We start from the raw sequence: 25,865 nt of genomic DNA on the forward strand, positions 1-25,865 counted from the left end.
AATTGATGCAAAAACTTGGGTTTATTGCAGTGAAAAATCCTCATGAAGCTGATTTTGTTCCACTGTGACACATGGCATCCATCTTGTGCACAGCTTCCTCATGATGAAATTTTCAGTCAGTATGTGGTGTACGACACTCTTTCACGGGACTGATGACCTCAGCTGTTAAGTCCCATAGTGCTCAGAGCCATTTGAACCAACTCTCCTTCAAATCCTTATGATGCCTGCTAGCTTGCGCACTTTCAGTGGATCTCGCCAAAAACCATTTTATGGATTTTCTTTATAATTTCTGGCATATTCACCTCATTTGGTCACACCTGGGCAGGTTGTACGGGCTCACTTAAACTCTGCCACCCAATATTTTACTTTAGTAAATGAAGGAGCACACTCCCGCAGAGAAAAATCTAGCTCAGCTTTAACATTAGCTGGACTAAGACTTTTCAAATGAATGTACTGTATGACATAATAATGACCAGTTTGATTCACATTCACTAATTTGCTGAGAGCGTCCACTGTTGATGGTTGCCAAACAAATACTATACAATGTAAAATCGTCAAACTTCAAATTTAAGCTTTATAAAGTTTGTACTTTCCATCACAGTAATTTGTTCAATACAAGAACCACTATCTATATGTCAGGTCGGCTCCCTGGGACAGTCCTCGTATTCACAGAAAAAAAAAAAAAAAAAAAAAAAAAACACCCACACAAACACAAGCTTTTTAAATGGAATTAACTGGAATGGTATCTCACATTACACACTGTCTAGGTGGAAATATCACTAGCTATATTGTGTGAAATTACTGAATAATTCAAATTCTAGAAATTTTTATTCGATGCAAAAGAGGAACATTTATTTGCCAGTAGTCAAAACCTAAAGAACTGGAGAAGGGCAAGAAGCAAAAACCAACCTCTTGCTCTTGCAATTATGATTAGAACTTTCAGCAGGTTTATTTATTTAATCGTGTCTGAGCTACATCTGTAATTAATTAATACGCTGTATATACTAGATTACAAATACAAGTAAATGATAGTTATTCATTCATATATACATTCATGATCTTCACATATTGTAAGTCGTCATTATTGTCTAATGCAAGGCTCATATCTCTCTCCAGTGTTTGGCACACTTCACTGCAGCGTCGTTGGCCAACCACAGGTCTTGAAAAGTGCATGGGGCCAGCAAAGATGGACAGGTCAGCAGGTGTGTCATGGTTTGTTTTCCTCCACATTGGCAGGGCTCTTCTTCGGCGTATCCCCACTTGATCAGGTTATCCTGTGATCTTCCCATTTGACATCTAAGTCTATTTAGGCTCTTCCAGACTCTCCATTCCAATTGTGATCCAGCAGGAAGTTTTTCTTTCATGTTCCAACTTTTCAGACTGCCTTTATCCAATTTCTGTTTCCACATTGATTCTCTAGTTGTAGACCGACTTTCGGTTAGTGGGCGTTCAACTTTTATGAAGTCTTTCCTAGATTTAAGTCTTGCCTCAGCTGGCTGATGTGCGTACAGGGGATGTCTTCTATCTTCGCACTGCCTGCTTGCCTGCTTCGTTCACCCATCGCCAACGTTTGCCGTCTGATCTGTGAGGCGGGGGGGGGGGGCTATTCCAGAACACATATAAAGGAGATCGCGGTTTGTAGGCTTCAGGCATCCCGTGATTAATCGACATGAGGCATTTAGTGCTGCGTCTAGCTTCTGAGCATGTGTCGATCTTCTCCAGACGGGGCATGCATATTCAGCTGGAGCAAAGCACAATGACAGGGATGATGCACGTAGAATTTCAGGGTTTGCTCCCGAGTGTGAGTTGGTAAGTTTACGGATTATGCCGTTCCGTGTGTTGACTTTCGCTCTAGTTTTCTCTACGTGTTTCTTGTAAGACAATGTTCAATCTAACGTGACTCCAAGATAAACTGGGTTTGGGCAGTGTTGAAGTTTAACTGAGTTCCATTCCAATTGTAATTCCCTGCTTCCTTGTTGTTTAGATGAAATAAACAAGTCTGCGTCTTTGCTGGATTAGGTCGAAGCTGGTTCCCGTTGTAATATTCAGTTAGTTCTTCTAAGGCATCTGTTAGGTTTCTCTCAATCTGTTTGATTAATCTAGATTGGCATGCAATGGCTACATCATCAGCATAGATAGAGCTTCTTGTCATCGGTCCAACTGGTTGGTCATTTGTATACAGATTAAAAAGTAGGGGGGACAAAACACTACCTTTACCTTGTGGGAGCCCGTTCTTCTGGTTCCTCCAGCGACTTCTTTGTTCTTGACATTCCACATAGTATCTTCTGTTGGAGATCAGTGATCTCACAACTTCAGTAAGGTGGTAGTTTCCCGTCATTTTAAAAATTTTTCCCAGGAGGATTTTGTGGTTTATCGTATCATAAGCTGCTGATAAGTCGACAAACACCACGCCAGTTTTTTCTCCCTTCTCAAAACCGTCCTCTATGTATTGTGTTAGGCAGACGACCTGGCCAGTGCAAGATTTACCTGGTCTGAATCCTGCTTGTTGTGGAATGATTTGCCTTTCTAGTTGTGGTGCTATTTTATTCAAGATAAGACGTTCATATAGCTTGAAAGGGCAGCACAGCAGCGATATTGGACGATAGTTCTTAGCATCATCTCTTGGTTTACCTGGCTTTGGGATAGCTACTACCTTGGCCTTCAACCATAGCTTAGGTATCGTCTTGTTTGACCAGCAGAGATGATAGAGTTCTAAAAGCCATTCCTTAGCCATGGGAAACGAGGTGAAACGAGGAGACAGAAAATGTGAAGTAAGAATAGAAGAAAGTCTGGGACACAATGAATCTAATGATGTACAGGAAAACACTAACAACAGGATAAAATAGCCAATAGAAAGACTCGTTAATTTTAATGATGTTAAATTTATAGAAGAATTTCAGCAACACTGGAATTTTTCAGGGTGCCTTTATAATAGGATTGACCTCTCAATGATTGAATTGTGTGTCCTCTTTCCCTGGTAGGATTGCAGAGGCATGTTAAGGACATACAACCAGCTGATTCCCAGGGCCTATCTAGCCATACAAATTTACCTTACTATATAAGTAATAAGATGTTCAGTTGCTGTACGAAAGGACATGCGATTTCACATCCTGAATTAGGAAAACATATAACATGCATTACAGGACTACATTTTCTTCCATCTACCTTCTGCTCTGTCTTACTACCCTCTATTTTTAACATTCACTTTAAGCAAATATTTGAAAGGTAAAGCCCTAGAGTAAACTCGTGTAAAATGATTTTTAAGGTGTACCTTACAGCCCGTTCCAGAACTTTCCAATCCAAAATTGGTACGCACTCCCCACCTGGTCTTTTACTCTGCTGCCATAGGTAATATTATTAATAATTTCAGTCTAAACCTGGATCAGATAGGCAATAATGTACAGAAATTTTGATTTACTCAGCATTACTGTAAATTATGAATTAATGATTATACATTTTTTACCTTGTTCTTTTTTCTTCTTCTTCTTCAATGGCTCAGCAAACTGGTCATCTAACTGCCGTTTTTTCTTAGGTTTTATTGGCACTTCTTCAGAATGCACTGCTGTGACACTATTTACATTGCTATCTAATCCATTTACATCTTTATCTTTCTTAGACTTCTTTTTCTTTCTGTTTTGTCCTTCATCATCATCTTCCTCCAGAGGCTGATCATTGAACTGACTATTTTCAATTTCTTTTAGTTCAGCTTCATACTTCTCCCTCTTCTTTTTCTCTTTTTTCTGCTTTTTTGTTAATGTCACATCTTCCTGTTTTCCTTCAAGTTCTTGTATTTCACCACCTTCTACCACTTCAGTTCCAGTCTCCTTTTTATCCTCTTTCGTTTTCCTTTTTGGTGTAATTTGAGATTCTTCATTGACTTCTATAGGGATGGATTCATTTTGTTTTACTGGAGCTTGAAAATTCCCACTTGCATGACTCTCAATATCATCCATAATTTCACTTCTATTTTCTTTTTTATTCTTTTTATTCTTTGCTTTCTCCTTTGGTGTAATTTCACTTGTAACTTCCATTGAAGTGTTTTCATTTAGTACTCCTGCAGCTTGTAAATTTCCATTTTCTTGGGTTTCACTACCATCCACAGTTTCTGTTTTGTTCTTTTTCTTCTTCTTTTTACTCTTTGTTGTATCTTCACATTCCTGATCAATGTCCATGGCAGTTTCATTTTGTTTCTCTGCTGCTTGTACACTCTCATCTGCATCTTTCTCAGTAATGTCTATAGCTTCATCTTTTGACTTTCTCTTCCTCTTCTTTGTTTTATCCTTTGGTGTGGCTTCACATTCTTCAACTATTTCCACAGACAAGTCTCCATTTTGCTTGTGGGAATCCTTACCCACATCTGCAGTAGAATCTTCTTTGTTTGTCTCAACAACTTTGTCTGTAGTAGATGTTTCCACATTTTCTTTCACTCGTTTATGCTCCTTCTCCAATAAATCCCAAAGCTGGTCTAAATCATGTGGAGCGAGTTTGATGTGATTGCTTTTTAAGAAGTTCTGAAAAAATAATAAATAATTTTGAAGAAATTTTGACCATCATTTTATAGTTTTGTATGGAGACATGAAAGAAAGTACACAAATAAGAAAAGTACGCGAATAAGAAAACTACACAAATAAGAAAAATTTAGATAAAAATGTATTAGAAGCAAAAAATAAAGAAAATCTTATTAGTTTTTCTTAATTCTTGGGCATAATTAACACACATTTATAAAATGATCAACAGACATTTACTAAAAATCCTCCATGATAAAGACACTTCAGCTATCAAGATATTAGCAGTAACTTTTCAGTGTGTTCAGAATAAAGTTCTTGAATTTACTGCCCTCCAGGGAGCGTGTGGCGCACAAATTATTCTCGGGACTGAGACTTGGCTGAACCGTGAAATTGAAAGTTCTGAAATATTTAGTGAGGGTTGGAACGTGTATCAGAAAGACAGATTAGACACCGTAGGAGGTGGTGTCTTCACTGTAGTTGACAAAAATATTTTGTCTACTGAGGTCAAAGTAGAGTGTGATTGTAAAGTTATTTGGACACGTTTAACAGGAGTAGGGGAAATAAAGTTAATTGTGGGGTGTTATTACCGGCCACCAGGTTCCACCATGGCAGTTCTAAAATCATTCAAAGGGAGTCCACATTCTGTATCGCAGAAGTACCCGGATCATGCTATATTAGTCGGAGGCAACTTCAACCTATTTAGTATAGACTGGGATGTCTATGGATTCATTACAGGTGGTACAGACAAGCCGCCGTGTGAATTACTTTTGAACACATTATCCAAAAACTGTCTTGAGCAGCTAAATCGACAGCCAACGTGTAATGGAAATATTTTAGATCTCGTAGCCACAAACAGACCACACCTCATCGACGGTGTCAGTGTTGAGACAGGGATTAGTGATCATGATGTTGTCATTACGACTATGGTTACTAAAGTTAAAAGTTGGCCAAGAAGGCTACGAGAGTATTCTTACTAGAAAGAGCAAATAAGTAGTTATTAGCATCCCACCTAGAAAATGAGTCAACTTCATTTACTTCTGGTGCGATGGACGTGGAAGAATTGTGGGCAAATTTTAAACACATCGTAAATCATGCATTGGACAAGTATTTGCCGAAAAAGTGGTTACGGACGGAAAAGACCCACCGCGATTTAACAGTGCAATTCGGAGAATGCTCAGGAAGCAAAGGCAGTTGCACTCGCGGTGCAAGAAAGATCGGGAGAATGAGGACAGGCAAAAGTTAGTTAGAGATTCGTGCTGCTGTAAGAAAAGCAATGCGCGAAGCGTTCAACCACTACCATCGACATACCTTAGCAAAAGATCTTACTCAAAACCCAAGGAAATTCTGGTCTTACGTAAAATCGGTAAGCGGGTCGAAGGCTTCCATCCAGTCTCTCACTGACCAGTCTGGCCTAGCAACGGAAGACAGCAAAGTGAAAGCTGAAATTTTAAATTTAGCATTTGAGAAGTATTTCCCACAGGAGGATCGTACAAACATACCGCCGTTTGAGTCTCGTATAGATTCCTGTATGGAGGACATAGTGATAAGACATCCCTGGGGTTTTGAAGGAGCTGAATGGGTTGAAAATAAATAAATCGCCAGGACCTGATGGGATTCCAATTCGGTTTTACAGAGAGTACTCTACTGCATTGGCGCCTTACTTAGCTTGCATTTATCGCTAATCTCTTGCCCAACGTAAAGTCCCGAGCGACTGGAAAAAAATGCAGGTGACACCTGTATATAAGAAGGGTAGAAGGACGGATCTTCAAAATTACAGACCAATATCCTTAACATCGGTTTGTTGCAGGATTCTCGAAAATATTCTCAGTTCCTTGACACAGAGAAGTTGCTGTCCATGCATCATCACGGCTTTCGAAAGCATCTCTCCTGCAAAACGCAACTCGCGCTTTTTTCACATGATATCTTGCGAACCATGGATGAAGGGTATCAGACAGATGCCATGTTCCTTGACTTCCCGAAAGCGTTTGACTTGGTGCCCCACTGCAGACTCCTAACTAAGGTACGAGCATATGGGATTGGTTCCCAAGTATGTGAGTGGCTCAAAGACTTCTTAAGTAATAGAACCAAGTACGTTGTCCTTGATGGTGAGTATTCATCGGAGGTGAATCATCTGGAGTGCCCCAGGGAAGTGTGGTAGGTCCGCTGTTGTTTTCTATCTACATAAATGATAATTTGGATAGCGTGGATAGCAATGTGTGGCTGTTTGCTGATGATGCTGTGGTGTATGGGAAGGTGTCGTCATTGAGTGACTGTAGGAGGATACAAGATGACTTGGACAGGATTTGTGATTGCTGTGAAGAATGGCAGCTAACTCTAAATATAGATAAATGTAAATTAATGCAGATGAATAGGAAAAAGAATCCTGTAATGTTCGAATACTCCATTAGTGTAGCACTTGACACAGTCACGTCGATTAAATACACTCCTGGAAATTGAAATAAGAACACCGTGAATTCATTGTCCCAGGAAGGGGAATCTTTATTGACACATTCCTGGGGTCAGATACGTCACATGATCACACTGACAGAACCACAGGCACATAGACACAGGCAACAGAGCATGCACAATGTCGGCACTAGTACAGTGTATATTCACCTTTCGCAGCAATGCAGGCTGCTATTCTCCCATGGAGACGATCGTAGAGATGCTGGATGTAGTCCTGTGGAACGGCTTGCCATGCCATTTCCACCTGGCGCCTCAGTTGGACCAGCGTTCGTGCTGGACGTGCAGACCGCGTGAGACGACGCTTCATCCAGTCCCAAACATGCTCAATGGGGGACAGATCCGGAGATCTTGCTGGCCAGGGTAGTTGACTTACACCTTCTAGAGCACGTTGGGTGGCACGGGATACATGCGGACGTGCATTGTCCTGTTGGAACAGCAAGTTCCCTTGCCGGTCTAGGAATGGTAGAACGATGGGTTCGATGACGGTTTGGATGTACCGTGCACTATTCAGTGTCCCCTCGACGATCACCAGTGGTGTACGGCCAGTGTAGGAGATCGCTCCCCACACCATGATGCCGGGTGTTGGCCCTGTGTGCCTCGGTCGTATGCAGTCCTGATTGTGGCGCTCACCTGCACGGCGCCAAACACGCATACGACCATCATTGGCACCAAGGCAGAAGCGACTCTCATCGCTGAAGACGACACGTCTCCATTCGTCCCTCCATTCACGCCTGTCGCGACACCACTGGAGGCGGGCTGCACGATGTTGGGGCGTGAGCGGAAGACGGCCTAACGGTGTGCGGGACCGTAACCCAGCTTCATGGAAACGGTTGCGAATGGTCCTCGCCGATACCCCAGGAGCAACAGTGTCCCTAATTTGCTGGGAAGTGGCGGTGCGGTCCCCTACGGCACTGCGTAGGATCCTACGGTCTTGGCGTGCATCCGTGCGTCGCTGCGGTCCGGTCCCAGGTCGACTGGCACGTGCACCTTCCGCCGACCACTGGCGACAACATCGATGTACTGTGGAGACCTCACGCCCCACGTGTTGAGCAATCCGGCGGTACGTCCACTCGGCCTCCCGCATGCCCACTATACGCCCTCGCTCAAAGTCCGTCAACTGCACATACGGTTCCGTCCACGCTGTCGCGGCATGCTACCAGTGTTAAAGACTGCGATGGAGCTCCGTATGCCACGGCAAACTGGCTGACACTGACGGCGGCGGTGCACAAATGCTGCGCAGCTAGCGCCATTCGACGGCCAACACCGCGGTTCCTGGTGTGTCCGCTGTGCCGTGCGTGTGATCATTGCTTGTACAGCCCTCTCGCAGTGTCCGGAGCAAGTATGGTGGGTCTGACACACCGGTGTTAATGTGTTCTTTTTTCCATTTCCAGGAGTGTATTTGGGCGTAACATTGCGGAGCGATATTAAGTGGGACAAGCATGTAATGGCAGTTGTGGGGAAGGCGGATAGTCGTCTTCGGTTCATTGGTAGCATTTTAGGAAGATGTGGTTCATCTGTAAAGGAGACCGCTTATAAAACAGTAATACGACCTATTCTTGAGTACTGCTCGAGCGTTTGGGATCCCTATCAGGTCGGATTGAGGGAGGACATAGAAGCAATTCAGAGGCGGGCTGCTAGATTTGTTACTGATCATCACGCAAGTGTTACGGAAATGCTTCAGGAACTCGGGTGGGAGTCTCTAGAGGAAAGTGAATCGCTACTGAGGAAACTTAGAGAACCGGCATTTGAGGCCGACTGCAGTACAATTTTACTGCCGCCAACTTACATTTCACAGAAAGACCACAAAGATAAGATAAGAGAGATTAGGGCTCGTAGAGAGGTATATAGGCAGTCATTTTTCCCTCATTCTGTTTGGGAGTGGAACAGGGAGAGAAGATGCTAGTTGTGGTACGAGGTACCCTCTGCCACGCACCGTATGGTGGATTGTGGGTTATGTATGTAGATGTAGAATATCGCTACATGTTGGTAATATAAGACTGAACAGCAACTTTCGTATATACACTAACAATGGTACTTCAACGAAACTCTGACAAAACACAATATCTCAACATAAAAGTTTCATTGTATTCATGTCAACTGAATATGCCCTTACAGCATAAATCATAAAACTGATTGTACAGCTGCAAATATGCTTATATTCAGCAGTTAAATTTCAACCCTTTTGCTGATCTTTCCAAGCTGGGGAAATGTTTGCAATATATTTTGAAAGTTCTTGAATAATAACTGTTTGGCTGATCTTATAAATAATTTATTTAATGACTGATTTCATAGCCCAGAAGCCTCTTCATCAGGTTAAATCTGTTAAGTTACAAAAGGCATTGTTACAATTGTGGTTGAATTATAGTTAAAAATAAACAGCAAAAAAATAGCGCAAATTACTTACGTGGTGAATCATGACATTAAAGATGCAATGAGGACAGGACCATGCATTCTTGTTTATGAAAAAATGGCAAAATAAGCCAATCATCAGGTATGCAGAAAGTATGGGTCCCAAATTCCCCAGGTGTGCCTTTTTTTAAAACTAAGAACCATCAAGGAATATCCTTGCAAATTAATGCAACAAAAAACCAATAATGGGATAGAACACCCTGTCAAAAATTTAAAAAATTTAACACGAATCCAAATGGATAACAATAACTCCAACTTAACCAGTTAACCGTTGGACACACAGACACCACCCATACAGAGTGCCTAAAAAGTACTGAAAATGTGGGAACTATCAACAAGAACCTAATTAGTAATAAAAACAGTATAAAGGTGACAACTGATAGGGAAATTTGTGTGAAAATGACATACTGTAAACACAGAAGACTGCTGTACATAGAGATGCAGGAGGGAAAGTGGCCAGCGTGCCTCAATGATTTTGTACGTTTATATTCTGATAATGTTTTTTGCCAATGTTATTCTCATTATGTGCTTATTTAACATATGACAAACTGATTTTTTTCCCCCCTGATATTTCTGTCACCTGTGACTGTTCTATTATGTTATTTGGGGCAGGAGCATAACATTTTTTATCAATGAATGTGACCATGCCATGCAAATTTCTATAGGTCACACTGCCCCACTGCACATGTGCAAAACCGATTTCTACCACTGACGCGGCCTACCACTTTGTCTATAGCTGACCACTTTACCACCAGCATTTCCATGCACTGCAGTCTGCTGTATTTATGGTACGCCATTTTCAAGCAAATTTCCACATCATTTACTGCCTTTATACTGTTTTTATTACTAAGTGGGTTCTTGTTGATATTTGCAGCAATTTCCTTACTTTTTAGGCCTCAGGGTGGATTGTGCCCATGTATCCAATGGTTAATCTATTAGGTTTCGTCTACTGTTATCCATTTGGATTTTTAATTGGGTTTCTAGCCCATTACTGGTTTTTTATTGCATTAGTTTGGGAACACATTTCTTGACTGTTCTTACGGTTTATAGAACAATATTTTAAGCATGCTTGAGGAACCATGGATCCCTGCTTTCTGCTTAGCTAACAATCTGTTAATTGCCTCATTTATTCACAGACAAGGAATGACTGGTCCCGTCCATGTTGGAACTTCAATGTAATGATTCATCATGTAAGTAATTTGCTCTAACTCTCACTAGTGATTGTAGTTATAATTCAAACACAATTGTAGTGAACGCTTTTTCTAATTTAACCTGATAATGTGGCTCCTATGCTATGGAAGCGGTCAGTACATAAATTATTTACAAGAGCAGCCAAACCGTTATTATTCAATATGTCTTCTTAAGGTTGCAGTAGTCCCTTGTACAAGACGGGGTGTATTTCAAGAGTTGCTATTGTTATTCTGTGAGCACATATTTTATAACACTGATTCATTTTCTGAGTACCAGGAAACAATTCTGCTAACATTCTCATGGAAAATTAATGCCATCTTTTCTCCACGTTTCTTCCTTACATTAATGTGAAGTGACAATGTCCAGAATACCATGCATAATCTTAAGGTAATCTATATGCACACATTAACATACCTACTATTATAAGAATTTTTCTATTTAATTCCTTCCTTCTTTACATCAAGAAAAACTTAACACTTGTCACAACTTCTGCAGATAACAAGCACGTATACCAGACGAACAAATTAGCAAACTACCCAGGAGACAGCATATTACTATTATATAACAAGAGCTCTAGCCTTGATCAACGGCCTAAATCTGACAGGTATTTTCTTTAGGTATTCCATATCCAAGTAAGCCACTCATCAGTTATTAGATCCCGCAGAGCTATCAAGCTGTGATTGTGCTGACTAATGTGTTTCTTCACTTGCTGTTCCAAACAGAGTCAGATGCTTTCTACAGTATTAAGATCAGGTAGCTTAGCAGATCGATCAAGCAGCAATAAGGTGCCTGAGTGTTCATCAAACAAGGATCCTATGCAATTAGAACTGCAAAGACTTGGGAAGAGGGATGTGTTAATAATATGCCCATCGTGAAGATGTTTGTCACCGAGTATGTTGAAATAAACATGTTCATGGTAACCTGAATGAGTGGGTCCAGTTCGCTGTACAAAAAAAACATCCCTAAATAAATCACACAGCCACCTCCAGCCAGATCTACTCTTCACACACTGGGCCATAGGCACACTTGACAAGTTGCACAAACAAGGCAAAACTGCTATTTGTCAGACTATACTGCAGACCTTCAGCTGGCTACTATTCAGTTTGAGTTGTCCGGTCCATTGAAGAGTGTTGCTTTAAGTACCCAGCATGCAATTACGTTTTGCAAGGTACCAGACACCTAATGTCAACTGCTTTCAGTTCCTTTCACAAGGTTTGCTAAGAAACTGGAGGAGATGGATGCGCATTCCTGAGAGCTTGAACCCGAGTGTATCAGATAAAGTGCGAAGTTATCCTCTGATCCCCATTCAGTTAAGATTTCTTTACGACTGTTGTTGTTACACCTCGTTACATGGCTGCAAGTGCTACACCACTTCTCATGGACACACTGGAAAGACCGGGTTGATACACCAACAAATAGGAAACTTCATCCACTGTGTGATCACAGACACATCAGAACACGACAGATTCTTTCTGTTATCTCTCCTCGGCAATCGATCTTAATGCGCTTATTTCATACAACTGACTATCCCACACTCACCACTTTTGTGCCATTACTTACATCAGCAGATGAGGGTCGCATGGCCACCTCGTACCAGTTCTACACCACAGACAGCACTCCAAAGTGGCTAGTGTACTTTTTTAAGAGGATTACTACTATTTTGCCTGGTTAGATTATTATTATTATTAATTCTTTCTTTACTTTCTCAGACGTTAAGTACGGTTAAAAATGGAAAGTGACGCGGACCTTGATCAAGCGTCACTTCCTTTTAACTGTATGGTATGTGTTATATTGCATTTAGGAACTTTCGGGTAATTGAACATGTATCAATAATTACAGATTTCTGTAGTTGTAGATATAAGTTTGGATGTAGCTGTATTGCATTGATGTACTGGTGGATATTGTGTGGTATGACTCCTGTAGTTGATAGTATAATTGGTATAATGTCAACTTTATCCTGATGCCACATGTCCTTGACTTCCTCAGCCAGTTGGATGTATTTTTCAATTTTTTCTCCTGTTTTCTTTTGTATATTTGTTGTATTGGGTATGGATATTTCGATTAGTTGTGTTAATTTCTTCTTTTTATTGGTGAGTATGATGTCAGGTTTGTTATGTGGTGGTGTTTTATCTGTTATAATGGTTCTGTTCCAGTATAATTTGTATTCATCGTTCTCCAGTACATTTTGTGGTGCATACTTGTATGTGGGAACATGTTGTTGTATAAGTTTATGTTGTAAGACAAGTTGTTGATGTATTATTTTTGCTACATTGTCATGTCTTCTGGGGTATTCTGTATTTGCTAGTATTGTACATCCACTTGTGATGTGATCTACTGATTCTATTTGTTGTTTGCAAAGTCTGCCTTTATCTGTTGTGGTATTGGGATCTTTAATTTATTATTATTATTATTATTATTATTATTAACAGTCAAGGGAGCAAGCACATATAAGGTTATCACTCTGTTACTGTACCTCTTAAATTATATTTGGTGAACCTAGAAACAGCTAATCATTATGAACTAGTCAATGGATGGTGCAATCTGAATGGCTCATTAGGGAAGCTCTCTAAGCTCACATTCTACTATTTTCACACTGACTTCTCTTGTCAAAAATGTGTTCAATGCAGCAAGCTAAAAATTAAAGACTATCATGTTAATATAATCAATTACATCCATAAAAATGCTTATCCATCTGACTGTTCATAGAGGAAATCAGTCGCTTTACAAAATAGTGACATTAGACAAAGCTTTTAACAGATGATTATGTAGTATGATAATGAAGACATCAGTGCCTTTTCCATACAACTGAGAACCTAATCAACTAAATTCTGAAAAATTTTCTGATCCTTCAGCTCCATTAATGTTCCAATAATTATTTTTACACACTTCCATCAATTTCTTATGACCTTTTATCTTTGAAATTTTTTTTTCACCAAATGCGGTCAATATTCCAGAAACAGTATAATCAAGAATAACTCCACACCACTTGAACAAGCATTGTGAAATACTTCTGCCATAAATAAATTTCACTAAAGAGAACTTCCCAACGTGCCTTCTTAAAAAATCCATGGTAGGAATATCACCCCTGTTTGAAGGCACTGAAGGCACAAATGAAATCGTGGTACAAGTCATCCGTACAAGATAGTTGTTAACTGAAAACCATAGGCTAATAACTCGTGTACTGCACATGCACATACAGTTAGTACATTCTCAACAAGAATTTTGGTCTGATAATTAGTACAAAATATTCATTGTACAGCTATGTGTAGGTTTCAGACTTTGGTACTCAAGGTTATGTTGAGTTGCACTATGGAACCATCTTCTAGCACATCTTACAGCATATCAACAATTCCACAATCGTGCTGTTATTTGCTTCAGACTCGAGAATATATTCTCAGGCTAGACAGTAGAGACCTTTTCTCAACAGCAGTCGATAATGTTGCAGTTCTTCATTTGTACTCGAGTTCCTTGGGAAATTGAGGATATCACTGAAAGCAATTTTCATCGAAAGATTTTTCATATCCTCCGTATCTTCTCTTCAAAGCTTTAAGCAACCCAGATCTGACCAAAGGCTGGCTTGTGCCTTGCAAAATGAAACCTTAATTCTGCCCATTCAATGACTTGTGATGTCCGTGACAGTGAATGGAATTGCTATCTGAAACTAACACTTCATCCTGTGTAGCACACCAACTGACTCATTCATTCTTTCTGTGTTCTAAGTTTTCATGTTTGAAATTGGTTTGCACTGGAAATTTCAAGTGTTTCATAAGCTGTGAGTATCTCATTTGGTGTTATGCCTCTTGAAACTGACACATCTAAAAGGTTGTAATCACAAGTACTAACTGTTAATTTCTGAATCCCTTTAATCAGATGTTTGCTACTGATTTCTCTTTGCAATTTTCTGTTGGTATTGAATGTCACACTTAAAAAGCAACACATATAACCTTCGAAGTTTCAAGAACCAGGGATGCAGTGAACACTTCAAATATAGTGCAACCGCTACAGCAATTTAGTGGACATTAGCACTTAAACTGACATAAGCACAAATACTGCTACCAAGAACCTAGAACACTAAACATCAAAAACCAACACTCAGCAAAAATCCAGATACAGAGAACACATGAACTGACTCTCAGTTTTGCACAGTGTACAAAAGGAAAGGGTGTCATCCAGTTTCCCACATAACGTGAAGGGTGTACTAGGGTAGGATTTCAATAAAATGTGCATTTGCTGTAACACTACTCTGTGCTCTATCAAATGATTTTCTGATTATCTTGTAATTTGTAAAGATTATTTATCATGTGAAATAATAAAAGCATGCCATAATGTGATGTTAGTGCAATAAAATTGGATACAAAACCAAGGGCATAGTATATCATCACTTTTCAAAAAGACTTTGAACGTGAGCAGAAATGGTCATCTTGTTGTAAACAAGACAAAAATATGGTAATGTCAATTACGTAAGTACTTGTTCTGCACATAAATGTGATGTGGATTACAGTCTAACTGCCACACTGAATCAAACAATGAGCTTGAAGGACATACCTGCATATTGGCAAGTGAAACCATCATTACTACTATTGTTTACCACTTTTCCACTGATTATATCAGATAATAATGCCTATAGAGCATGAAACATGCTCAATGCAATTAACTTGAAAAGTGGAGAGACTCAGGAAATGGCATCTAGTAACTGGATATATGCAAAGGTGTAGGGAATAGTTCGGGTACCTACTATTTGATCTGGCATCATGCGAATGCTATTGAAATTCAGGCAAGTCAAGTGGAACCGAAGGAACCTGACAAAGGCTGAGGTTACCTTAGGAGGAAAGTACCTGAAATAAGAATAAGAAAATTATTCTGATACATTATATACTCCTCTTCACATGCAAATATAACTGCTTACAGAGTACACATGAAGATGCTAATATAGAAAGTGGTGTTCAATTCTGCTTCCACTATTAAATCAGTGAGCAATTTTGCGTTTTGGACCTGTTTGCACTACTGGGTAGTAGCATTTTTCACTAATATCCTTCTATATGAAATGCATTAAACCCAATGAAATGAATGGATCAATGAGGATGGAACCAAAGATGCAACGACATGAAACAGTATCAATGCTAACCATTCAGATAAAATGCCATAAATTTTCAATTGTTACAGTAGATTTAAAACTGTCCTGCTACTGCACCACTTGACGGTATTTATGGTATGTACATTGCTCTGCAGTTATTGTGGAAATAATCTTGCCTGCCTTCTTTACTATATAAAAGACAATCTGAGATATACTCCAATTACTGGAACATCCTGTCAGATTAAAAATATGTGCAGGACTGAGACTCAAACTTGGGACCTCAGCCAGAGTGAGCTGTGCTTGGCATTTAGCACCACCCGGGGAACATATTGTTCACAAAGCACCACTAAAGTATTATAGTAGTAACCCCTCCTTAATTATTCTCTTCAAACTGCATTCTGTGTGATTTTACCGCATACTATCAGAACCAGTTCAAGTATAATAATGTAGGTCGTTTTTCAGTTGCTTGTTAGTTACCACCTCTAATTAGTGAGAGCTGCACCACAAATAAAGTTTTGCTTAATTTTTATAAATATAAAAAGCTTCTCACCAAAAATTTTGGTTTCTTTCTTGGAACATTTTCGAATTTAACAATACTGTCTAACACAGTCTTCAAACATTTTGGCAAGTTTTCTTGCGATTGGACTCCTCTGACGACTTCAAGCCATTCGTGCTGCTTACATTCACCCTTATTAGAGTTTGGCTTTGGTACAAATCCTTTTGCTGAATATTTTTCATCTTCTGTTATGCATTTTGTATGAGCCACATAATCATTACCCCTGTAAATAAAACAAAAAGGCATATAACATATGGTTATCAACTGACAAGTACAGCAACTTTTCAGCATGATGCAATAAAAGTTAAATGGAAGTATATGGCAACAGGAGAAGTGAAGAACAGGGTCTAGACGAGAGTGAAAGCAGGGCCATTATGGAAATGGTGCAGTGAGCATTCCAGGCTGCAAAATTATTCAGAAAACTGGGCTTGGAGAAGTGGAGAACAGGATGAGAAAGAGGGAGATGGGAAACGATTAACAGAGGTTGTGAAGCAGTCATTTATGTCAACTACATAAAGCAGTACAAAATACTTTGAGACTGGCTGTCCTTGTGCCCATGTCTATAGTCTATTGGTGGCCACGTACCTGGTTGGATAGTTTGCTCATGACCATATCCTCACAGATCACTTTCCCTCAGCAGCAAGCCAGGAAATTGTTTTTTCTTCTTAAATACGGAACTGAACCACCAAGAACTACCCATCAACATGCAATAATTATACTCTAACAAAGTCAAGTTAAAAGCAGTAATTCCACTATTACAAGATGAAATGCGACAAAAACGTTTCATGAGGTGATTATCTTCTTGCCAGCGACAGTGATATGTGGTTTGTAAAGACTGTGAATATTTTAACTATTAAGTTTTATTGTTAATTAATGTATTCTTTATCAGTGAACTACAAGTGACTTTTTTCTGTTTCATAAACAATGCAAAAAGGAGACTGTGACGACAGTCACATTCTCACAATGCCAATTTTTGAGAAATAAAAAAATTAAATTATAAACAGTAAATCTGCTTAGTATTCAAACAGCCTAGATGAGTTTGTATCACGGACTGGAACAGTACAGTTGGATTACATGTATGCACACTGTATGACATTATGTTGAAGTTACGTAACAATTATTTGTACAAGAAGATGCAAATAAAATGATGTGAGCAGTTTTAAAATTTATCTGAAGATTCTTAGGTGTGTTTTTTGGAAGCGTGTGAATTGGATATCTATTTGGATTTTATGAAAGAATGTAATTAACTTCAAGCTTGGATATTTGAATGGAAAGTCAAATGTAACTTCACTTAGTTGGCAACCCAATCTCCCTCTTCACTTAGTTGGCAACCCAATCTCCCTCTGATTTTAGAAAAGTACGATGAAGGAGATTGATCTAGTGTGAATTAAGTTGGACTCAGTGAACTAAGCTTGAATTATGCACTTATTTAAAATATCTTGAGGTGAATAATTGACTTTTGGAGCAGATTTTTAACATACTTTCTGAGATCCAACACTGCAACCACATTGAGTTAGCAACCAACTGTAGGATTTGGGGAGTTCTTGTTACAAGAATTTACTACCAAGCCGAGATTAAAATACTGCATGTACATCTCAGGATCCAAACCCATGTTAATACCACCAATTTAAATGATAGAGCAAGTTATTTCTTCAGTTGCATCTACAGATAATTTGAGATTAACTCCACATACAAAAAAGTATTAAGCTTTGTTGTGAAAGTGGCATATTAAGATACAGAAGTTAAAAATGATCGCTGGTGGCGATATTACGACAGCAAACTGAATGAAATTGAGGATTCATTTATATTTCTGGTTCACATACACTACTCGCTGCCAACTACTAAACCGCAAAGCACCACACACCTGTTTCCATTGATGAACACCTTCAGATGCAATTTGCTTATGATCTATGTAAGTGTACTGAGCATATATTAAGAGAGATAGTCACACTACATAAATCCCTACTATTGATCTCCTAACACAGTTACCCTAATGAAGAGGGTGGTACTACTGCAAAGTAACCCAAAGAAAACGAAAGGACACATTATGATATAAAATACTGTCGGTAATCTGAACAGTAGAGAACACAATTTTGATTGGAGAAAAAGAGACATCTGTAGCGTTCTTTTCAAAGAAGCCATCGAGGAATTGATGTTAAGCTTGTCACCATATTAACACTGCTGTCAATTACTATCCTCAACCTGGATATCACACATACTGTACTTCAATTACTCTGTGACTGACATTACAGCAAGTCACGTGGTGGAGCCAGCCACCAACCAATTACAGTTCTTTCTCAAGAATCATATTCAGACAGTTTTGCTGTATCGCACTTATATGTGTAACCTTGTCAAACATGGCTGGCTGCATGAGGCACGGAGATGAGATGCCAAAACTGAAGATTTTGCCGTCTTGCATATCTCAAAAAATATATTTATGTAATCAAAGCAAAGGTGCATCAATTTCTGGATGTTTCTGGGACATTTCTTTTTTTACAGAAAACTGAAAACAACTATTTAAGGATTCAAAAGTTTTCTACCTATACAGCCCTTAGCAACTAATATTAAGGAAGCAACCTGACAATGAGGCAAAGGTCTTTTCTTTATTGTTTTAGTACTATACCTTGAGATGAAGTAACCTATTGCACTTAATTTGAAGAGTTTGTAGTGAAAAATGTGATCTCTCAAACTCTTTGCTTTCAGTATTATGTTGCAGTGTAGAAAATGTAGCCAATATATATATAAATAGTTTTAAAAGCCACATGGATCTGTGAACTACCATCGAAATGACAGCCTGCAAGGGAATGGCACATCCTGCCACAGTATGTTCCCTACAGGCCTCCTCCATGGCCTTTTGGCCTCTTCATTTCCCCAAATTTCCATGGGTCCGGTACCCAACAGAAACGATACCTCCATCCCTGAAACTGTACGAAATACAGCTGGTTGTACGTGAACTGGACCAATTTCTCTACTGGCTATGCGCACTCAAACAACTGTAGGACACTAAGAGAATCAGAGCAGGTGAGAAAGTTGTGTGTCCTGATAACACCTCGTCTGCTCCAATGCCTTCAGGAATGCATGGAGCTCTGAGAAAATACATTATAGCTGTAGGGAAGGCAAATTCTGAAGACACAGTTGGGGAAGACGGAATAGCCAAGGGAGACCCCCTTGTTGGGAGACATCTGTATATACAACTGTTATGTTACAAAATAGAGATTAAAATGTAAAATTGGGAGTGGTACCTTTCTCAAAATTCATCAAATCTAAAATAATTCCAGGCCTCTATAGACGACAAGGTGCGGATCTGCTCCAACCTTGGTGTAAAACATTAAAACCAGCCACACAAATCTCTAAAAGACAATCCTCTGCATATATCCCACATGGCCAAGCTCCTCTGTGCCAAGAATAAAAGAGTTTTCTATTGGTTGCCGAGCAAGGGTACAATATGCAGGCGAGTATCGTATGGTCAGTATTTTATAGACCTGTTGCACCATGAGGATTCGTTGCCGGATGTGAAGTGGTAACTCACCAGCCTCAGCACAGAGGCTCAGTATAGCGGTGCCGCAAAAGGCTCCAGTGGCCAGCCCAAGTCCTTCATGGTGCACCGTCCAGCATTTTTAAATAAGATGTTCGTGCAGATCAGTACAGCGTGCACCCACAATCAGGCCGAAATCGCACAAAGGTCCTATAAAACTGGAGCACAAGTCTGGGCTACTCAGCATGAACTGTGGCTAAGACATTTTAAAATGCTGAGTGCTTTCAGGGAGCATTGTTTAAAGTCTATAAAGTGTGTCAACCATATAAGCTTTGAGTTACATGTGATCTCACCATGTCTAGTTAAATGTGAGGTCCAGTAATCTCACCATGTCTTTAAACTAACAACAGTGTTCCTCACCCACAAATCACGAACATTTACAACTGAAAGGAAATAAAGACAAAGACACACACACACACACACACACACACACACACACACACACACACACACTTATTAGTTGAGAATTTAAAACCCCTATTCTCCACTCATTCATCCAAATGACGAAGAATCAGTTGCAACTGACGTGTTGTTGTAAGGCCTGAAAGGAACAAAAGATACAGAAGTAGTCAACAAATCAAGGTCACTAGACAAGGCATTTAACAATGGACATGATATCATTGATAGCTATGGCAAAGATAGTCACACTTACAACACTATCTCCTGCTCAAAATGACCAGAGAGGACATCAACTCGATTACTAAAATAGTGGGGTGAGAGAGAGGACCATATAAAGATGTGAAGACATATTCAAAAACTGCACTCACGGAGCTGCCAGAGAATAATATGCCACCAACTATATCATAGACCTTCTCAATATCAAAAAATATACTCAGGAGGTGATGCTGGTGTAGGAAAGTCTGTTGCATGGCAGCTTCAAGGACAGCAAGGTCATCGAAGGTGGAGGGATAGCTACTGAAACCATACTGAAAACAACTAAGCAGCTGTCCGGATTCTAAGATCAAGACAAGGCATTGGCTGACCATCTGCTTCAAGGTCTTTCCCACACAACTAGTGAGGGCCAACATTACAATGACTACTTGGACCCGTTTGGTCCATACCAGGATTTAAAAGTGGAATTAAAATGACCTCTCTCCACAAGTTAGGAAAGTGACCTGATACCCAAATGATTTGGAAAGGACAAAGAGGATTTCTTTGCTCCGCCCTGTGAACTACCTTAACATACTGTAAAGGAACCTACTGAGACCAGGTGATGTGTGTCAAACTGTAACTAATGCAGAATCCGACTCCCACAGACAGAAGGGCAGTTGTATTGTTCAATCAATGATGGAACTTAAAAGCCCTAATTGCCCCTCTCAGTGATCACTCTGCAGCATCGGAAAGGTGAATCCTGACTGGCAGTGGCAGTAACTGTGGAAAAATCGTCACCATTGTCTGCGCAATTTCTCACAGGGTGGTACGGAGACCTACTTTCCCCATTACAGCAGCCACTGGCTGCTCCAAGAAATCCTCCTGATGGCCTCCCATACAACTATACTTCTAGTGGAACAGTTTATGGTGGTCAGGAACTATTGTCACAATCTCATCTTGCTCTCCCTAATAATTTGCCTACATTTCACCCTTGCTACCAGACAGAGTGCGAGGTTCTTTCCAGTTGGCCGGTACTTGAGAACCTGCACAGAGCCGCCCACCTCAATCTGACTGCAGTGTGGCATTTGTCGCTCCACCAAGGGGCAGATTGCCTTTTCGTCTGGCCTGAAGACTGTGGGACAGACGCTACAAAGGCACTGTGGATCATTTGAGTAATAAGATTCACCCATGCCCGGATGATGTCACAGTGTTCAAACACAGCAAATTGGCTGTAAAGTGTCCAGCTTGCCCTAAGATGCATCCATTGTGTGGCGGATTTCTCTGTCTGGCAGGTGAGTCCAGACCAGTAAGCGGTCACTTCAGTGCAAGTTGTCGACCACTTCCCACTGAGCTGTGTGTATGTGCAAGACTGGGGAGCATACCGAGAGATTGACAGCAGTGAGCGACCCTGTTGCAGTGCTGAAGTGTGTGTTCCAACTGTACTGATCCACGTTCAACAAACATGCACTTGAGGTCAAGAGAAGGCTCCCAATTTCTCTACCACTGGGACAGATCATTGCAGAGAGCCAAAGCATATTATGTGCATTAAAATCAACACACAAGATGAAGAGGTACAGTTTTTATGGAGGACATAGCTCAGAGCGTCAGAGGATTTAAAATGCGTCTCTTAAAGGCGCGCACTCACACACACACACACACACACACACACACACACACACACACACACACACCGGTCGAGATAACAGACATTCCTCCAGATACGTCCTGAAACCATTCTGAAGTTCCACTTCAGTATTGATGCCATTTCAATGGTAAGTCTTTTTCTTTGTCACTCCTTTGCGGTGGGGAGATTGCATTGGAAGGAGGCAAGAGGGTGGAGGGGTGGGGGGTGAAGGGGGGGGGGGGGGAGACTTGAGGGACTCGCCAATTTCCTCTTGCAGATATTTACATCCATACCATCACAAGTATGATCACCATCTGGTCCATCTGACAGGATCAACGCAATGTGGTCTGATGACTTCAGTCCTGGTGGTTTTCGTCCCCAGCTCGGATTCGGGGGACAGTAGCACAGCCATTTTAACAGGAAACATTTGCTAGATATCATCTACTGCCTGCTGTGAGAATCCATTATCCTTCCCGACACTCAGCTTTACAGCCACTACTATTGCTGTGGTGGGTACGTACGGTGGTTGTTTACCGATACAGGCTTACAGCTGCATTTACAGGTGCAGGTGGAGGTGCACTGATCAACTATCAAAGTCATGGTACCAACATCGGTTCTTGGCACAGGCAGCGTCAACCCTGAGGTAAACAACTGTACAAAAGTGTGCGTGGCCTTAAGCATCTTTTTTGTGTCTGAGTATGAGAGGTGTTGCGTCACTTTAATCTCCGGATCTTCTTCTTTGCACCACATGGGATGTGGTTGGGAGCAATTGACACAGAACGTAGTGTGACAGTTGCAACCAACAATGATATGAAGAAAGCATTGACACAAAGCAGTATCCATGCCCATAATGAGCCAGCATGTCACAGTTCCTTTACAACAAGCCCAGCTTGGAGCTCACTGTTGACTGGTTATTCTCCAAATAATTTTGCAGTCAGTAACTCGTTTACTTGGTTAGCCTGCAGTGTGTCGATCAGGAGTGTGCTGTTATGAAGCCTCTTCATAGATTTAAGCTACTCTGGAAGATTCTCTAGAGTTTTATGAATGTAAAAAGGCAACAACTTTTAAATGGACCTTCCAAACACTTTACAACAATAAATACATTATTAACCACAGGATGTGGTCCATTATTCAGACTGAATGCATTCAAAGGTGTCTCAGGTCAACTAGCCACACTGCTCAACAGACCACCCAAACCACTGGCAGGATAAGAAAGAGATTTAAGCTTCATAGAAGTTCCATGAGCAGCTACGGAATTAAGTGTCTGTCCAGACATATCCCTTCTTGCCTGGGTAAGCCCTGTACAACAGAGATGCGGTAGTCTCCCTGGAGGCTGCCTGCCAACAACTGTTCCAGCTCAACAGCCACAGTTGATTTTTTAGGCAATTGAGGAAACGAATTGTAAACATGACTGGTAAACAAGAGTGATAAACATTTGAAACATCACAATTACGCTTGTGGACAATCTGAGACTTGTGGACTTCACAAAGGGCTTCAAAAACTTTGTGGAAAATGAAAAAAAAATCAATACTGTCACATCTAGTAAAAATTCTAACCAGACACATTTTACTGGAGAATCTGCAACTGTAACAACAAGCTATCTTGAAGTCAGTTAAATAAAGACTCAGGTAATGCGGTTTGGCCAGTGAGACATATGTTGTGTGTTTCTAAAATTCATAATAAAAGATGGGAAAAATGTTGTCAGATTTTCAATATTCAAATGTTTGCACACATATCTGGTGAGCAGCTGAGGCGAAGTATGAGACACTAAATAAGAAACAAGGAAACATTATATCTAGCGAAATGCAACAGGGGTAGCAAACTGGTCCATACATGGAGCATAAGTCACATCTGATGTACAATACCATATGGGGGATAATTAAGCTTCAAGACGTTTCAAGGTAAGGTGCAAGTGAATGAAGCTTTGTAACACGAATGATTATCACAATACTACATAATGCATTGAAACAGAAGTGCCAGCAATAAAACAAGGAAATGATTGTATGGAATTGTTGGCCAGGAGGTCCCATTTGAGGGAGTTCAGCCGCAGTATTGCAAGTCCTCTTTCGTTGACGCCACTTCAGTGACTTGTGAGTCAATGGTAATGAAAATGACAACACCCAGTCCCCTGCCAGGAATCAAACCCGGGCCCCCTGTGTGGTAGGTGGTAACGCTACCGCAACGCTACAGAGGCAGACAGTGCTAGCAACAATTACTTTGTAAAAGGTAGTCTATGTTGTTCACAGCATGCATCATGCGGCATTTTTTGTATGTCCTGCAATATCTGACACAGAGATCATTGAGTAAAACTTATGTCTCACAATTCCAAGACATTATTCACTGGCTGGGTTGTATTTACTTCATTCAGTGGTTAATTAATGGAAGTAACAATGGTTTGTCTAATGCAAGTAATATTTGTAAACTGCTATACATCTCCTTTTCATCTCCTTTTGCCATTATTGTGGATATGCAGGTTCAGTATTTTATCATATGGTAGTTATTAAATGACATCTATGGAGAATATTAAGAGTTATCAGTATTTGCAATGACCAAGCAAGAGGATCACACGGCAATTTTTGTAATTTTTTATTTACAGTACATGATTGGGCTGTTAATAAAATACTGATATATCGATATTTTTTCCCCAAAACGTATTGCTATTTATCAGCAATATTTTTTCTTCCAATATATTGATATCAAAACAGCAATTTTGGGTGCCGGTATTTTAATTTTACATTTTTTCACAATTTTTAGAGTACATTTGAAGTTGTTTCCCTGAAATTGTAGTAGGATATAATTTTACTTTCACTGCTTCTTTTTGACTGTGTGAAGCAAGTATATGTGGCACAAAAGAAGAACTCCGATTGCACTGGGGGGGAGGGGGGGGGGTTGGCCATTCGTCCCGTTTTTCCCGGGACAGTACCATTTTTTACCAAAATGTCCCGCTGTCCCGAAAGTATTTTTGGGGACGCTCAAATGTCCCGTTTTTTTTTTTTTTTTTTTTTTTTTTTTTTAATTCCACTTGGCTAGAGTATTTTACCCTACTGGTTGTTTGACTTGCTATTAACTGCGCAATTATTTACGCTAGGAAACGTGTGATGACTTTCAGTATACCCCAAACATCTACCGAACTGTCACAAATCGCAAGTAATTTTAAACGCACTATAAGTTACGAATAACAACGAAGATTCTTCTCCTCTAAATCGAGCCACTGAATCCGTCCTTCCGGTACAGAGATACTCTACACCACTGATACTTGCTCTCTGGCTTTCGTCACCGCACTGTTAATGTTTTGCACTGTGCAATCACTGTGTCATTATGCCAAAACGAAAGTTTAATTTTAACAGCAATATAAAAAGCGAGTTTCCTTTTATCACTGGTAGTGGAGAAACTAGAATGTACGTTGTGCAGATCAAAATTTGCTATTGGTCATGGTGGAAGGTCTGACATTGTGAACCACATTAAGACGATGAAACATCGCATGAGTGATCAAACGAAAAGAGCAAATAAATGCGTGAGTGACTACTATGTAAACTTAAAATCAGTAACAGAAATGGATAGGCAGTTGGCAGTACAAGGAGCTACGTTTACATACCACAGTGCAATGCATAACCATAGCTTCAAGTCAATGGACTGTACTACAGCAGTTGTTAAAAAACTTTTCAATCCTAAATTCACATGTGGACACACAAAATGTAATGCAATCATTTCAAATGTTATTGCACCGTATGCAGCTCAGCAGGTTTTAAATGAACTGAAAAGTGCTCGATTCATTTCTGTAATGATTGATACATCGAATCATCTGGATTTGAAGTTGGTTCCTCTCCTTATCAGGTATTTTCACCCTGAAAATGGCATCATGGTGAAAGTGCTCGAATAGGTTAATTTAGCTGGAGAAACTTCAGATTTAC

The 25,865-nt window shown here is 40.1% G+C and overlaps 1 protein-coding gene across 1 annotated transcript in view; it reads right to left on the reverse strand.

The window, feature by feature from the left end:
• LOC124794925 (cell growth-regulating nucleolar protein) overlaps nt 1–25,865 on the reverse strand; it is a 66,563-nt gene that overhangs the window by 21,170 nt on the left and 19,528 nt on the right. The window contains exons 3-4 of the mRNA XM_047258633.1: nt 16,199–16,427; nt 3,464–4,511 (exon numbers count right to left, since the gene is read on the reverse strand). Coding sequence (XP_047114589.1) covers nt 3,464–4,511; nt 16,199–16,427 — 1,277 coding nt within the window. The remainder of the gene's footprint in view (nt 1–3,463; nt 4,512–16,198; nt 16,428–25,865) is intronic.

This window comes from Schistocerca piceifrons, chromosome 4, assembly GCF_021461385.2.
Source record: "Schistocerca piceifrons isolate TAMUIC-IGC-003096 chromosome 4, iqSchPice1.1, whole genome shotgun sequence".
Lineage (NCBI taxonomy): Eukaryota > Metazoa > Arthropoda > Insecta > Orthoptera > Acrididae > Schistocerca > Schistocerca piceifrons.